The sequence below is a fragment of the Puma concolor genome, chromosome C2, assembly GCF_028749965.1.
Source record: "Puma concolor isolate L17-30 chromosome C2, mPumCon1.1.hap2, whole genome shotgun sequence".
NCBI classification, from domain to species: domain Eukaryota; kingdom Metazoa; phylum Chordata; class Mammalia; order Carnivora; family Felidae; genus Puma; species Puma concolor.
The window spans coordinates 84,668,740-84,687,125 of NC_141675.1; the positions used below are offsets into that span (position 1 = coordinate 84,668,740).

General features: G+C 40.8%; 1 protein-coding gene across 1 annotated transcript in view; it reads right to left on the minus strand.

Annotated features, from left to right (window-relative positions):
• LOC112849905 (putative cation-transporting ATPase 13A5) overlaps positions 1 to 18,386 on the minus strand; it is a 116,766-nt gene that overhangs the window by 63,975 nt on the left and 34,405 nt on the right. Inside the window, exons 7-9 of the mRNA XM_086675018.1 lie at positions 10,600 to 10,734; positions 1,355 to 1,427; positions 403 to 531 (exon numbers count right to left, since the gene is read on the minus strand). Coding sequence (XP_086531144.1) covers positions 403 to 531; positions 1,355 to 1,427; positions 10,600 to 10,734 — 337 coding nt within the window. The remainder of the gene's footprint in view (positions 1 to 402; positions 532 to 1,354; positions 1,428 to 10,599; positions 10,735 to 18,386) is intronic.

An 18,386-nucleotide genomic window follows, 5' to 3' on the forward strand; every position in this document is an offset into this window, starting at 1 on the left:
GGTGGTTTCTGGTTGTGTTCTGTTTGGATAGGTGTGTAAACCATGCTCATGTTTATGAAGACATCGTGCATCAAGTAGTCTAACTCTCTCACCGTCCTCTGAACCAAACGATCTTATTCACCCCACGCATCAGGAAATTAACCAATCACATATATTAGACTTTTCTTCTAATTTTGTATTTATTATCATTTGATTCTTATATTACGGGTATACATTATATAAACGGGATACATTTTATCCCGTTTGCATTTATGGAGTCTTCACCTGCATGAATAGCCTAGCCGTGTCTACCTCACCTGTCTTTCCATATCTTACTATCAGGCAGGTAAGGCTATGTTGATCTGCTTTGCTCTTGGCCGAGATGTTGGACAGGAAAGAAGCAGCTCCATGGCAATGGCCTACCTGTGAGCATGCCTTCAGTCACCACACAGCTTCCATCAATCAGGATAGCATCACATGGCAATGAAGTTTTTCCTGGAAGAATAAGAGTATCCCCAGGAACCAAGAGATGGGATTCCAGCTTCTGCAAACCTACACAACAAAGTTCCCGTGACTGGCTGACCTTTTCCTGTTTTTACTTAAGAATGGGGGAAGGGGAAAAAAATAAAAAAGTTACAGAGAGGGAGGGAGGCAAACCACAAGAGACTCTTAAATACTGAGAACAAACTGAGGGTTGATGGGGGTTGCAGGGGAGGGGAAAGTGGGTGATGGGCATTGAGGAGGGCACTTGTTGGGATGAGCACTCGGATGAGCCCTGGGATGAGAACTGGGAGGAGGGCACTTGTTGGGATGAACCACCCAGCCAGTTTCTGCTACTCTGGGCTGCAGCTCCCTGCTCCTTACAGAGAGCCATGGCCACCCCAACCCAGGGTAAGTCAGAGCAAATACTGAGTCCAGTCAGCCATTTACAAGCATTCTTCGGGTCTGGATTCTGGATAACAGATTGAAGTGTTAGAATTCAAGGTCTGTTTGGGATCAGTAGTTGGGGAAATCAAGACGCCTCAAGAAAGCTTACCCAGTAACATTGCAGTGAGTGAAATATGGGAAGGCAGAGGGAGTTGGAAGCGACTCAGACCCTGGGTCAAAATGGTTCAATCAGGAGGAGGCATGCAAGGTACTCAGGGTACAAAATTCAGTGAGGTGCTCACCGTCTGGGTCCTGGAAAAGCAGGTCAGCGTTTGCCTGACCTTTCCTCCTTAAGTTTGTCATCTTAAAAGTCTTATTTGCCTTACTTTAGCCTCCGTCCTGGGTTTCATCAGAAAAGGTTTTCTCCTCAACTAATAATCAATAACAAATGGGACTGATTCCACTCTGAAATATCAGGATGCTGAAGATGGCAGAATATATCACGTACCTTTGTCCTTTACCATGACTGTAACCTGGACTTTGTTGTGATCCTCCACAAGGTTGTGCAGCTTCACTGATTGCTACCAATTCAAAGTCAACGTTTAAGTATCAGATAGTCCATAACCGGAAAACCACATGATCTCAATACTGTAAATACCAAGCCTGTCACACAGCAAAACCTCCTTGGGCAAAGGCTCAAGCTCTACTTTAGCATTTCTGCTTCCCTGCCCCAATCCCTACCGCAGCCAACCCCCGACTTATAGCAACAAATATGGTAATTAGTTTAGTGCTATTTCGATTCCAGGACACAGAATGCACAACCACTGTCCCCAAGGACCAACGCTAAGTCCCCGAGGTTGTACTTCTTAAGGGCGCACGATGACACAAGGGAAGAACAAGACCATGAACAGATTAGGTTCCCTCTAGGTACCTGTTTCCCTGTCTATAAAACAACAAAACTGAATTTGATCTTTCCATTGTAAAAGCCTGGGAATATTTGAGTTATGTTTTGATTTTACGTGGAATTTTATCCCCTCTTTTACAAACTGGTGGATTTTCCCATTGGGTCAGTCTGGAGACTGAAGCCACGATGCTCCAGAACCCTAGTGCTTCCCCTTAGGCATTATTCAGCTTAGTTAACTCCCTTTTCCTGGTCTGAAAGTGGAGATATTAACAGTAGCTCTTCTAGAGGGTTTTCAAAATTTAAGTAATGCTTCTCTTAGTTATCCCTTTGGATATTACTCATTTCGATGGTAAGAGCTCAGCAAGGGTTAATGATTAATAAGAAAGTTGCTGTTGGAAAAACAGCGTTGTTTTGTCTAATGCATCCCCTTGGAAGATTTGCTTAGGATGGAATTCACTGAGATACCACCCTGTGCTAAGTGGAGGAAATGGAAGCAGCCTGGAGAAGCGAAGGCAGCATCTACTGGGATAACTCAGGAGACAGGAAGGCAGAAGAGTGAGGGCAAATTGTCCACACAGTTCCATACACTGACTGTAGGCGACGCCATTGGCAGGGGCATCCCTGGAAGGCACTGCCTCCTTCTGTATGGACGTCACTTACTTGGATACTTTTAAGTAGAAGAGATCTGAATACCGTCAACAGTACTTTAAACATAGCTTAACCTAATTCAAGTATAAAACTTTCCCTTTTAGATGATAGGGTAAATTATTTTTATCTGCCCTCTTGATGATTTTTAAGGTAGCCAATGTCACTAGATAAACATTACCCACAATTTCACAATTTTCCTCTTGAGAGAAATTAATAAATTTGGTGTTTCTATTTATACAGAACAATTTCTTATTTACTCCATTTTTTTTTTTTTTTTTTAGGAAAGGCAACACTTCAATCATTTGGACCAAGAGAGTGGAAGAAATGGTACTGCTGTTTGTTAGGTACATAGTCATTGCCCTAACTTGACTTTCTGAGGCTTGCCTATTGGGGCATCCATTTTACTGATGGGTAATAGCGAGAAAGTCAGCGTGGTTCTGGGACAAGAACACTGGATTCATTCAGGACTCCTGAGTCGTGGGTCAAGTTTACCCACTAACCAGCCATGTACCTGTATGTAAGAAATTTCACTTTATGTTACTTGTTCTTTCTGTAAACAAATGACATTGAATTGAATCATTTTCAAGCTCCTTCAAAACTCAACATGTCTGATACGGATATGTTTTGCATATCAGAGATTTAGTCAAAGCCCCTAAGACTTCATAGAAGAAATAACCTGGGGTTTATAAATGGCTCACAGTATTATTATTATTAGACAGTTTAAAACAGTAAGCAACTACTACGTGCCAGGCACTGTTGTAAGCACTTGAAATGTATTGCTTGATTTTTTTTTTCTCCTCAAAATAATCCTATGATGATGTTATTGTCTCCAATGTACATATAGCAAAATAAAACGACCAAAAAGAAACAAAAAACAAAAAACAAAAACAAGCCAGGGTCTTGGAAATGTTAAAGTAACTTGTCTTCAATCATTTACTTACTAAGTATTAAGATTGACAGTAACCTGGGTTTATCTGACTCTAAAGCCTTTTCTGCTGATGAATATGTTCCCCTAAAGTGCTTGAAAATAGCTTTTTTCCTTTAAGAAGATAAATAACCTTCCTTTGTTATAAATTTCTTTAAGTTACTTTCTTGCTTAGCAAACTCTTCTAGTCACTGCCATGAGAATTTCACCCTAGCTTAAGAGGATGATAATCAACACATTTGGAAGTGGCGAAGTATAAGTTCAAAATGCTCTCTCAAAAATCATTATGGCATCAAGCTGGATTTATTCATCAGGTTTAGCATTCTGCGAAACCTGCCATGCTTCCATGCCTTCGTTCAAGCTATTACCTGGAATGCTCACCCAGGTTTTCTACCAGCAAACTCCTAATCCTTCACATAAAGTCTGGCTCAAACGTCATCTCCACTCCATAAGTCTCTAACATCTCAGAAAGAATTCATTGTTCTGCTCCCTGTGTTTCCGCCTGTATTAGTGTATGACCAATTCCATTACAGCCGTTTTCTTGTCAGGTCTCCTGTGTGAAGCAGGTGGTTCAAAGAGCCAAACACTCATCTATGTACCCCTGGAGTCTGTCACATAGTAGGCCCTCAGCAAATATTTACTTAATAGAACTGAATTATTTCACGTCTCCCAACAACACTGGAGAAGGATAATATAAGCCTCCTCTCTGAGCTAATGTACCCAGAAACTCTACAAACACAAGTTTCTATGACAACCAACCAGCTAGGAGAAAGCAGGTGCTATGATGCTTGCCGTGATTTGGAAGCTCGCTGCCTGATTTTCATTAGGCTCCCTCTGGTTTCTCCAGTCCCGGTTTAGTGGGACCAGGATCAGTTTCCAAGACTAATTTGCATATTGTTATTATTCCGGCATCTGTTGCTGTGTGTCCTTGTGTTTGCTGTGGCTGGATTTCCTCCAGAGATGAGTAATGAGGGCACTATCTCAGGTGTCTTTTGAGCCCAGCTCAGTGATGGCGAAAGGCAAGGCACCATGGGTCAGATACTCTCAGTGCTATGTCTAGCGGCCGCCTGTGGAGCCAGCAATAGAGTATGCAACATGGCTCAGTGTAAATACAGTTGAGTGCCAGCTCAATTTACACTCATACCTGCACCAAACTTGTTAGAAAGGGGCTGCCGAGGGTGTTTCTTGGCGTAGGCAAGGTGCCTCTCTCTTTGCTGCATGATTTGGGGCCACAGTAGATGCAGAAAGATAGTTTATTCCACTCCTGCAAACACCTCCCCTCTTGCAATTTTCAAAAGCTGTTATTTCTTTAGCATGATTTATAAATGACGGTAGATGCTCCTTCCATTTCCAGCAGCCCCTTTCCCAAATATTTTCATAATAAAATTATCAATCGTTTACTGCTGCAAGGAAACTCATAGGTCTCTTTGAGATTTTGCTCCGTGGGACAGTGTGAAGTACTTGATGTAGAATCAGGAAACCCGGGGCTGGGATCTATAGCCACTATTACTGAGCAAGTCACTTCACCTCCCTGATTGTCCCCATCCCTCCGTCTCAGGTGGTGGGAGGACACCACAACCACATGCGTATCATTTTAGGGGCTCCCATGCCCCACACAAGCACATCTGTCACAGACGGGGGGAGCCCGTTACAAATTGTGCTAAAGAAATATTGATTGGTGAGCATTTGTGATTTAAACTGCAAAAATAGTTTCAGGAAACTGGCCCATTTTGTATAATGTTACAAGATCCCTTAGAGTTTGGGTCTGATAAGCTTTTGTTAACAAATATTAACTGCAAGGCACCTGGGTGGCTCAGTTAACAGTCCGACTCTTGGTTTCGGCTCAGGTTATGATGTCACGGTTTTGTGGGTTCAAGTGCCCCATCAAGCTCTGTGCTGACAGCTTAGACTCTGCTTGGGATTCTCTGTATTTCTCTCTCTCTGTCCCTCCCCCCTCACACTGTCTCTCTCTCAAAATAAATCAATAAAACTTAAAAAAAAAAACCCAAATATTAACTGCTAATGGAATTAATGTCTCCTTGTTAAAGCTTTTGCAGTTCTGCCATCAAGTGAAGTTCCCAGGCCAGTTACTATTTTAAACAAAGACATGTAGGGATTTTAAGATGTAGAACCTGAATATTTAAGATTCATTAAAGATTTTAAAATAAATATTGAGAAAATTACAAATAGAACAGAGCATGCCTACTTTTAGAAGAGAACTTGAGAAGCAAAACAAGAAACGCAGAAACCCAGAAAAAGAGAAACATATTTGACTGCACACATTTTAAAATATCTGACAAAAGTCAAGTCAGAGGAAAAATGATAGACTAAGAAATAAAACGTTTCCACGTGGATGATGGATATAAAGAGACAATAAATAGAAAACAAAAATGCATATATCTATTGGAAGAAAGTGTATCTAATCTCACTAATAATTAGTGGAATATAAATTAAAACATCATTGGGACACAATTTTTTAAAAACACATTAGACTGAAAAAAATTTAAACATCAATATATAACACTGGTGAGGATCTGGAGAAATGGATACTCTCATATGTTGCCGTTATTTTATTTAAGAAAATAATAACTATCGCAGGATCTATTAACATCCAAAATATACATATCTTTTGATTCAGCAACCTGGCTTTTGATTATTTTACTAAAAACAAATGCAAACACTCATATGTAAGGACACATCTATATTGTAGTTGTGTGTAATTCAGCATATCTGTGGTGGCAAAAATTGGAAAGGAAGCCCCTTATTTTCTAGAAATAAATGAATGGCTGAACAAATTATGATATACCATGGAATTTCACACCGTTATTTTTAAACGTGATCTAGAATTATTTATTTACGTGGTAGATGGCCGTTATATTTATTGTAAAGTGACAAATGCAAGTTCCAGATTAATGTACAAAGTATGTTCCTGTTTTATTAAAACAAATTAATAAATACATAAGTAAATCTCCACATAAACTTGTATTTCTCTGCATCTTATAGAGGAGAAAAAATGAAATAGACATTTAGCTAATGATGACATAAATAAATAAATGTATTGGGGATCTTAGTGCTTGAATTTGTCTTTTGGTGGATTCCTCTGGAACAACAGCTCTTAAGCTTTCAGAATGCATGACAAGCACCTGTTATGAAACTGTGAAAAAGCACAGATTCCTCTTGTTACCTTGGATATTTTGACTTAATGGGTCAGAAGCTTAGGAATCTTGACTAATTCTCTCACTGAAACATTGCCCTCTAGCGTATTGAATCAAACCTGTTTTCTCTGTAACCCTTCCCAACTCTCACACAGGAATCTCTATATTTCTTTTCCGTTTCCTTAAAGACAGTTATGCCTACGTTCCAAATGAAAAAAAAAATAGTGTAAAGGAACTTGAGGAGAGACTGAAATTTGTCATAAACATGTAGATGGGAAGTATATATTTAAGTCAGGGGAAATATGTGGAAACATTGTAAGGGGTGTAACACATCAAGTGGTAGCACCACATTTACTTGGGACCCATTGATTACAGGCAACAGAAATTGGTTAAACTGGTTTAAGCAGATGAGAAATTGTGAAGATGCAGGGACATCTCACTAACCGAAGGTGGGAAGTGAAGCCAGAGCTCCCAAGGGCTCCAAACAGGAGCAGGAAATGCTATGAAGAGCAGGTTATTCGTTTGCTCTCTGTCTCTCTGCCCTCTCCCTTTCTGCTGGGCTCCGTATGGCTCACCTCTGTGTCTCACTGTGTATTTGGTTCGTTCTTTGTGCAAGTTTTTTTCTCTGCTTGTCCACACACAAGGATCAAGGGTTGCCACCCTGGTCCTAGCATCACTTTTCACATCACATTCCTGACAGAGCATGACAGACAGCTTCAAGTCCTTAGGCTTGGATCCCAGGCTAAAAGATATATGGGCATGATTCCTGCTGATGGACTGGCTTCCGCTGGGTCAGATACCCCCTGTTCCAACTATGTGTGCCAGTGGAAAGAGAGAGCCACCTAGAGCAAACTAGTTGCAGGCTGCCAGAGTTCTAAGAGGAGGGGGGTTTGCAGTGCTTGCCCCAAAACATGTGTACTTACTTTCATGCTTGTCAGGGAATAGGAGGCTGGAGAGAGTAACCCAAGTTCATGAGTACAGGCTCCATTAAAGTCCACTGTACTTCATGTCTTTGGGTCCTATGAGCTACTGGTACATATTTATAATACATATCCCTTTGATGATTAGGGTAATTTAGACAGGTTCCTATTCTTCATACACATCCTGACTTGAGTAGTTTAGGACTAAAGTCCAACTGAACACTATTAGGGTCCAATAGGAATTAACTCCAGTTTGCAGCACATGCTCTCAGATTTCCAGTGGCCAGAAAATTTCTTACTAGCGTTCTAAAGTTTTCAAGGGCTTTTTTTCATTCCTTGTCAGTGGCCCTGGCAAAATGATAGAATCCTAAAATGGTGAGACCTAAAAAAGTAGGGTATAACCTCCACCATGTATATAGCTGAGGAAAGTGAGCCCAAGGAAAACAGAGTCCTCGGGCTCATATGAGTGAACCAGCGGTTGTTACCAGCCCTGTCCCGCTGGTCCCATGCTGCCTCCTGTTCTCTTTAATCTCTGTACCCCCTCCCCCTCCCATCTGTCCCTTGCCAACTTTCCCTAACTTTTAATAATAAAAACAGCAACAGCAATATCAATGATAACAAGAACTAACATTTTACTAAGTGCCTACTAGGTACCAGAAATATAAGTATTCAAAGTGATTGTTTCATTTAATTCGCTCAACTCTAACACCAACACACACTCACGTGCCCACACACATACACACCTTCTACAGATGAGGAAACTGATTATAACAGCACCAAGTAACACAAACAGGAGAGGTAAGGGGGAGGTTTTCAATCTGACTAGATAAGATCTCCCTCCCAAAAGGCCTCAGAGAGTTCTGTGTTTTTCCTGAGAACATTTGGATGGTTCATGACGCTATATCCGAGTGACTGTGCGTAGATGTAGCCCCATTGGAAGGAACGACATGCGAGAAGGGTTGTATTCACTGACGTGTGACTTAAGCCAGAAAGTGTATGAATGGCTTGCACGTATCAAATCAGATATTCTATTAAGGAAAGATTTCTCAAAACCCAGAAACTAGAAGTTTTATCTGCGGGCTTCACATTACATACCTTTATCAAACGACTAAGGTAAAAGCTTAGGACACTCTACTTTTCTATTGAGACTCAGCAGAATAGTCAGATCTTTATTGTCTTGGTGTCTATGGTCATGCTTTTGCTCAAAGGCCCAGAGTTCACCAGAAAGACAGTTACTCCCCCCCCCCCCCCAGGCCTTGGCAACCAGGCAAGTTGCTGGTCACTCTTAACATCTTTGTGATATAAATTAGTTTGTGAAAAAACACACCTAGGTACTCACTGTTTAAAAAGGCAGAAAACCAGAAACAAAACAAAGTCCTAGTAGCCTGCTCTCCAGCTCAAAGTATCTCCATTCATCTAACTTTTCATTTTTAGATCTTGTTTCCTAACTCTTTACATATCTATTGTCTTTCTTTCATTTCTCATCAAAGACTTCATAACTCAAAATTTGTAGGATCTAAAACCAGATAACGAGCCGATATTAAATTTAATATTGTTGAGCCACTGAAATGGAATAGGAATGAAAGCTCCCTTTCAGTTAGGCTTATGTAAAGGCCCCACGTCTGCCTTTCTGACTTGTGCCCAGAGCTCACTGTGTGGACATCGAGAACTCATCTCCCTTCTCAACACTTGTGTTTGACTTTCATTCCCAGCTGTGACACTACTTTGGAAAGTGCCTTATGCTAAGGAAATATCACACATGTGGCAGAGTTTCATTTTATGAGGAGCCAGAAGCTCTGACTCTGTCACAAAACCACACTCTGATTTGGAACAAGCTCCCTGGATCTTAGTTTTTTTCCCTGGAGGTGAAGGATGAAACTTGAGACTAGGCGGTTTCAACAGTGCAGTAGAGTTGACAGGCTGACACAGTGTACCGTAACAATGCCCAGCCCCCAGCCCCATCTCTACAAAGCTAATTCCATAGTCAAGTTTTCAAAAACATACAAAAAATACAGTGAGACATCCTTTTTGGGGTTGCCTCCTGATTTTCAGGCTGATGATTCTTAAGCAAAGTAGCCAAACATTTTCTAGAAAGATACTGTGGGGAGCTGAGACTTGCAGGGACTGTGGAGTTATAAGTAATATTCAGCAAAATTCTATTTCAGAATGCACTGCTATCTCATTTAGAAGACTGATTATTTTGGGGCACCTGGATGGCTCAGTCAGCTGCGTCTGAATCTTGATTTCAACTCAGGTCATGATCTAGCATTTCATGAGATCAAGACCCATGTTGCCTTATTGGAATTCTCTCTCTCCCCCTCTCTCTTCCCCTTCCCTGCTCATGCTCACTTGCTCTCTCTCAAAATAAATAAACTTAAAAAAAAGACTTTTTAAAAAGGAAGACTTTAAATAGCTATAAGATGGGGCGCCTGGGTGGCTCAGTTGGTTAAGATCTGACTTCAGCTCAGGTCATGATCTCACAGTCTGTGAGTTCAAGCCCCATGTCGGACTCTGTGCTGACAGCTCGGAGCCTGGAGTCTGCTTCAGATTCTGTGTCTCCCTCTCTTTCTGACCTTTCCCTGTTCATGCTCTGTCTCTGTCTCAAAAATAAGTTAAAACATTTAAAAAAATGTAAATAGCTATAAGATGAACAATGATGGAAACGTATGTTGTCATCATTAATCCATCAAAGCATTCTTTCCCACCATACTCAGATACAGCCTCGGAGTCCTTCTGAACACTGTATGCGGGTCAGCCTTCAGTCGATAAATCCGGGTTTGCAAAGACATTTACATCTACCTGCTATTTCTGAAGATCTCCTCCTGAGTTCTCACATTTAGTAAGCCCTTGTTTTTTGCTTTATGACTTAAGTTTCACAAAGCTACTCCTTGCTGTGAGTTGAAAACCCATAGGCTTTGCTTCTTGTGCACCATAAGCTAAATAGAACCCAACTGTGATTTTTTTTTATTTTTTTTAACGTTTATTTATTTTTGAGACAGAGAGAGACAGAGCATGAACAGGGGAAGGTCACAGAGAGAGGGAGACACAGAATCTGAAACGGGCTCCAGGCTCTGAGCTGTCAGCACAGAGCCCGACGCGGGGCTCGAACCCACGGACCGTGAGATCATGACCTGAGCCCAAGTCGGACGCTTAACCGACCGAGCCACCCAGGCGCCCCCCAGCTGTGATTTTAGCTCTTACCTGTCGCAAATCATACACACTTAAGACAATGGAGATAATAGACAAGATGATGATGGCCACAGAGTATTCTATGTAACCTTGAGACAGCCACAAAGTTAGGGTAAAGGCTTGGAACACGTAGAATGGATTTAAAACCTGCAAGTACAAAAACAGCATGTGAGTCACTTGCATGGATCACATCATTTCAAAGACATTGAAGAAGAAACAAAGAAATGGAGAAAACTTCCATGCTTATGGATTAGAAGAGCAAATATTGTTAAAATGTCTAAACTCCCCAAAGCAATCTGTACATCCAATGCAATCCCTATCAACATACCACCGGCATTTTGTCACAAAGCAAGAACAAACAATTCTAAAATTTGTGTGGAACCACAAAAACCCCGAGTACCAAAAAGTCATGTTGAAAAAGAAAAGTAAAACAATTCCAGACTTCAAGCTATGTTACAAAGCTGTAATCATCAAGACAGTATGGTACTGGCACAAAAACTGACACATAGATCAATGGATCAGAATAGAGAACCCAGAAATGGACCCACAACTATAGGGTCAGCTAATCTTCAACAAATCAGGAAAGACTATCCAATGGAAAGAAGACAAGCTCTCCAACAAATGGTGTTGGGAAAATTGGATGGCAATAAGCAAAAGAATGAAACTTGACCACTTTCTTACACCATACACAAAAATAAATTCAAAATGGATGAAAGGCCTAACTGTGAGACAGGAAACCATCAAAATTCTAGAGGAGAACATAGGCAGCAACTTCTTTGACCTTGGCCGCAGCAACTTCTTACCAGATACATCTCCAGAGGCAAGGGACATGAAAGCAAAAAAGAACTATTGGCACTTCATCAAGAAAAAAAGCTTCTGTACACCAAGGGAAATAATCAACAAAACTAAAAGGCAACCTACAGACTGGGAGAAGATATTTGCAAATGACATATAACACAAAGGGCTAGTATCCAAAGTCTCTAAATAACTTATCAAACTCAACCTCCCAAAAATAATCCAGTGAAGAAATGGGCAGAAGACATGAACAGACATTTCTCCAAAGAAGGCATTCAAATGGCTAACAGACACATGAAAAAAATGCTCAACATCACTCATCATCAGAGAAATACAAATCAAAACCACTGCCAGATACCAGATACCACCTCACACCTGTCAGAATGGCTAAAATTAACAACTCAGGAAACAATGGATGCTAGCAAGGATACAGAGAAGGGGGAACCCTCTTACACTGTTGATGGGAATGCAAACTGGTACACTCTATAAAACAGCATAGAAGCTCCTCAAAAAGTTAAAAATAGAACTATCCTATGATCCAGCAATTGTACTACCAGGTATTCATTCAAAGGATACAAAAAAATACTGATTTGAAGGGGCACATGCACCCCAGTATTTACAGCAGCACTATTAACAATAGCCAAATTATATCAATAACCCAAATGTCCATTGACTGATGAATGGATAAAGAACATGGGAGGTGTATGTATATAATGGAACATTACTCAGCCACCAAAAAAGAATGAAATCTTGTCATTTGCAACAACGTGGATGGAACTAGAGTGTATTATACTAAGCAAATAAGTATATGCTTAGAAAGACAAATACCATATGATTTTACTCATATGTGGAATTTAAGAAAGAAAACAGATGAACACAGGGGAAGGGAAGGAAAAATAAAATAAAAACAGAGAGGGAGGCAAACCATGAGAGACTTAACTATAGAGAACAAATGGAGGGTTGCTGAAGGGAGGTATATGGGGGGTTGGATCGAATGGGTGAAGGGCATCAAGGAGGGCATTTGTGACGAGCGCTGGGTGTTGTATGTAAATGATAAATCCCTACATTCTGCTGAAACCAATAATGCAGGACATGTTAACTAACTTGAACTTAAATAAAATCTTGGAAGAGAAAACAGATGATGTCATTTTATTTATTTTTTTAATCATTTTTTACAACACACAATGATCTCTAATATTGATGAATTCGCTTAGAACTCAGTTTCAGTGGAGTCAGTGTCAAGCACATAGCATGTGCTATGGTGGAAGCAAAATTATTTTAAGCACTCAGAGCCTGTCAAAAATTGATTATTCTTATTTATTTTGAATTTTGAAAAATGTTTTATCAATATCAAAATCTAACGATTTACCTTTCTAAACATTATTTACCTACAATGGAGAATTTAGTCTCTTAAAACACACTTCATCTCTGACCGTTTTTATTGCAGTTTCTTCTTCCCATGCTCACATGCTGCAGATTTAGTCAGGTTGTGTGATGAAAATAGAAGACTGCATTTTTATCCAGATTGTTGAAAAATAACGTATTCGTCACATCACAGGTTTTTAGCAAGATGCTCTGAGCATCAGGCACGTCAGCATGGGCCCCTCCCTTGAACGGGATGGGGGGGGGTGGGAGTCATCTTACCCAAAACTGCAGTGAAATTCATGGGAAGAATGTATCATGAGCCCAAAGCTGGCCATCCATGCACATACATTTTGATCTCTTTATTATACCTTTCACTTTTTTTATTCCCTCAATTGTCCCCATTTTGGTCCTGCTGGCCCCACTGTTAATAATGATAGCAGAGAGGGCAAACCTGAGGAGGTAGATGTAGTCATCTGATGTACAGACATAGTGTGAATGAAAAAAACCCATCTGACCAAAACAAGGATTATTTTCTTGGTGAAGTGCTCTTTACGATGATTGTAAATTAGACGAAATATTACCTAAAACTGGTGCCACTCTGTTACCTCTACTTTCTATAATTCTCTAATATATTAAACTTCTACTTTAGCCCTCACAATGAACTGACATCCAGTTAGTAAGTTAATAGGCTGCATTTTAAGGTTTCTTAAACACTTGGATATATTTTGTGTATTAACAAAGCTTTTGTTCTTTAATGTTTCTTATTATTTCCATTGCAACATGCTTTTCTTACAAATTATAGCTCTTCTCTTTGCTTGGCATAAAATGCTCTAATTGTAGATGATACACTAATGATAATACGATTTTGAGTTTATATAAACTCAGTAGAAAATGTGGTTAAATACTTCTTGTATAAGAAACAACACCATTATAATTAATTTAACTCCCTTATTCAATATTCTTTTGAAACCAAAATACAAAGTAGTATTACTTGCTTTTTTTCCTACTGAAGTGTACTAAGTTAGTAAGTAGATGGAGAAAATACTACCACTCCTTTCAAAATAACCAAATTGACACCTGGGAGAATCTTTGACCACCTGAAAATGTATTTGAACAGGAAGTTTAAACAGCAGCTGGCTTTTTGATAGTGGAGGAAACTGCATATGTGGGGGACATGGGGTATGTGGGAAATCTCAGTACCTGCCAATCAATTTTTCTGCGAACTGAAGACTGCTCTAAATAAAAGTCTATTTTTTTTTATTTTTTTATTATTTTTTTTAAAAAAAAATTTTTTTTTCCAACGTTTATTTATTTTTGGGACAGAGAGAGACAGAGCATGAACAGGGGAGGGGCAGAGAGAGAGGGAGACACAGAATCGGAAATAGGCTCCAGGCTCTGAGCCATCAGCCCAGAGCCTGACGCGGGGCTCGAACTCACGGACTGCGAGATCGTGACCTGGCTGAAGTCGGACGCTTAACCGACTGCGCCACCCAGGCGCCCCAATAAAAGTCTATTTTTTAACATGTGACCATGCTAAACAAAGTGACCACTGTTGTGGATTAGAAATAGACTAGAAATGTGCAGTATGGAGTGGAGGTTAGCACAATCAGCTCACTGGGCTCCACCTAAGGACTGGAGAGTGGTGGGCTAGGGGCTCATGCTACAGGGAATATGATTGACAGTGTGCCACAGCGGCAGGGGACAAAACCAGCCTTGCTCTCTGACCCAGGAACAGAGGCCAAGGAATGTCACAACCAGCAGCTGTTCACTGGCAGAGGGCAAAATGGAAAAGAACAAAGTTCATGGTGCCACTGTGAACTTGGCCAAACCCCAGCTGGCTAAAGGCCTGAATCTGCTTGATCCTGGGGAGTAAAGCCCCACCTTACAGGAGTTGGTTCTGAACTGAGGGCCATGGGGACTACCAAGAGGCAAACTCAGAGCCATCCTACAGGGACAGTGGACACAGAGAAAAAGAGAGAAATGTAGACAAAGGAAGTACCACTTAAGGGCAGCTCACCAGAGCTGCCTCCATCAATACCAGAGCTTCCATCACCATCACTAATAATAATAACTTCAATATTTGCAAATGACATATCAGATAAAGGGTTAGTATCCAAAATATGCAAAGAACTTATCAAACTCAACACCCAAAAAACAAATAATCCAGTGAAGAAATGGGCAAAAGACATGAATAGACACTTCTCCAAAGAAGACATCCAGATGGCCAACCGACACATGAAAAAATGCTCCACATCACTCATCATCAGGGAAATACAAATCAAAACCACAATGAGATACCACCTTACACCTGTCAGAATGGCTAACATTAACAACTCAGGCAACAGATGTTGGCAAGGAGAAAAAGGATCTCTTTTGTGTTATTGGGGGGAATGCAAGCTGGTGCAGCCACTCTGGAAAACAGTATAGAGGTTCCCCCCAAAAATAAAAATAGAACTACTCTATGATGCAGCAATTGCACTATTAGGTATTTATCCAAAGGATACAGGTGTGCTGTTTATCCAAGGGATACAGGTGTGCTGTTTCGAAGGGACACATGCACCCCCATGTTGATAGCACTATCAACAATAGACAAAGTACGGAAAGAGCCAATGCCCATTAATGGATGGATAAAGAAGATGTGGTATATATATACAATGGAGTATTACTCAGCAATCAAAAAGAATGGAATCTTGCCATTTGCATCCACGTGGATGGAATTATGCTAAATGAAATTAGAGAAAGACAAAAATCATATGACTTCACTCATTTGAGGACTTTAAGAGAAAAAACAGATGCACATAAAGGAAGGGAAACAAAAATAATATAAAAACAAGAAGGGGGACAAAACAAATAGAGGGACTCATAAATATGGAGAACAAACTGAGAGTTGCTGGAGGGGTTGTGGGAAGGGGGTGGGCTAAATGGGTAAGGTGCATTAAGGAATCTACTGAAATCATTGCTTCACCGTATACTAATTTGGATATAAATTTAGAAAAATAAAAAATAAAGTTAAATCAAAAAAAGGAAAAAAATAACTTCAAAGCACACAAAGAAATTATTCTAAAAAATAAATAAATCCACTAACAAAGAAAGAAGTCATTCCCAAGAAATTTGACATAATAAAGCAACCAGAGAAAGACTAAACTAATATGTTTAAAATCATCAAAAAGAGATTAGGGGCAGGAGATGCTCCGGAAGATGGCATCGTAGGAGGACACTGGGCTCACTGTGTCCTGCTGATCACTTAGATACCACCCAAACCTGCCTAAATAACCCAGAAAACCACCAGAAGACTAGCAGAATAGATTCTCCTGAGCCAAGCGTAGATGAGAGGCTCATGGAAGAGGGTAGGAAGGATGGAGAGGCGGTGCGCACTACACGGACTGGCGGGAGGAGCCGGGCAGAGTGGCGGCCCGCCGGCAAAACAGAGCTCCTGAGTCTGGCTTGCAAAAGCGGAGGGGCGGGATGGAAACAAAGGCGCTCACCAGCACCATATTCCTCGCCCATCCCCCAGCCAAAATCCCAAAAGGAATCATTTCCTGACAGGGAACTTGCCTTCACTGCGCAAACAACACTGTACTTCTGTGGATCCATCCCCTCCGGCAGAGGGTCTGACTCCCTCCCGGTGCTGCAGGGCCCCTCCCGAAGCAGATCATCGAAGGTAAAGCGAGCTGAGCCTACCCCTGCCACTCCTGTGCACCTTGCTGATCCACCCCAGCTAATACGCCAGATCCCCAGCACCACAAGCCTGGCAGTGTGCAAGTAGCCCAGACGGGCCACCCCACCCCATGGTGAATCCCCCCTTGGTGAGGGGAAGAGAAGGTACACACCAGTCTGACTGTGGCCCCAGCGGTGGGCTGGGAGCAGACATCAGGTCTGACTGCAGCCCGACCCACCAGTGCAAGTTATTCAAGACAGCACAGGGGAAGTGTCCTGCAGTTCCCCCACCACTGCAGAGACTATCCAAAACGACGAAACGGAAGAATTCCCTTCAAAAGAAACTCCGGGAAATAGCGACAGCTAACAAACTGATCAAAAACGATTTAAACAATATAACAGAAAGTGAATTTAGAGTAATAGTCATAAAATTAATCGCTGGGCTTGAAAACAGTATAGAGGACAGCAGAGAATCTCTTGCTACAGAGATCAAGGGACTAAGGAACAGCCAGGAGGAGCTAAAAAATGGTATTAATGAGCTGCAAAATAAAATAGAGGTGACCACAGCTCGGACTGAAGAGACAGAGGAGAGAATTGGGGAACTAGAAGATAAAATTATGGTAAAAGAAGAAGCTGAGAAAAAGAGAGATAAAAAAATCCAGGAGTATGAGGGGGAAATTAGAGAACTAAATGATGCACTGAAGAAAAATCATCTACATATAATTGGTATCCCAGAGGAGGAAGAGAGAGGGAAAGGTGCTGAAGGTGTACTTGAAGGAATCATAGCTGAGAATTTCCCTGATCTTGGGAAGGAAAAAGGCATTGAAATCCAAGACGCACAGAGAACTCCCTTCAGATGTAACTTGAGTCGATCTTCTGCATGACATATCATAGTGAAACTGGCAAAATACAAGGATAAAGAGAAAATTCTGAAAGCAGCTAGGGATAAACGTGCTCTAACATATAAAGGAGACTGATAAGACTCGTGACGGATCTCTCTACTGAAACTTGGCAGGCCAGAAAGGAATGGCAGGAAATCTTCAATGTGATGAACAGAAAAAATATGCAGCCGAGAATCCTTTATCCAGCAAGTCTGTCATTTAGAATAGAAGTAGAGATAAAGGTCTTTCCAAACAAACAAAAACTGAGGGAATTCAACACCGCTGAACCAGCTCTACAAGAGATCCTAAGGGGGATCCTGTGAGACAATGTCCAGAGGCATCGCTACAAGCATGAAACCTACAGACATTGCAATGACTCTAAACCCATATCTTTCTATAATAACACTGAATGTAAATGGACTAAATGCACCAACCAAAAGACATAGGGTATTAGAATGGATAAAAAAAAAACAAGACCCATATATTTGCTGTCTACAAGAGACTCATTTTAGACCTGAGGACACCTTCAGATTGAAAGTGAGGGGATGGAGAACTATCATGCTACTGGAAGTCAGAAGAAAGCTGGAGTAGCCATAATTATATCAAACTAGACTTTAAATTAAAGGTTGTAACAAGAGATCAAGAAGGACATTATATAATAATTACAGGGTCTATCCATCAGGAAGAACTAACAATTATAAATGTCTACGTGCTGAATATGGGAGCCCCCAAATATATAAAACAATTACTCACAAACATAAGCAACCTTATTGATAAGAATGTGGTCATTGCAGGGGACTTTAACACCCCACTTACAACAATGGATAGATCATCTACACACATGGTCAATAAAGAAACAAGGGCCATGAATGATACATTGGATCAGATGGACTTGACAGATATATTTAAAACTCTGCATCCCAAAGCAACAGAATATACTTTCTTCTCGAGTGCACATGGAACATTCTCCAGCATAGATCACATACTGGGTCACAAAACAGCCCTTCATAAGTATAAAGGAATTGAGATCATACCATACATATTTTCGGACCACAATGCTATAAAGCTTGAAATCAACCACAGAAAAAGTCTGGAAAACCT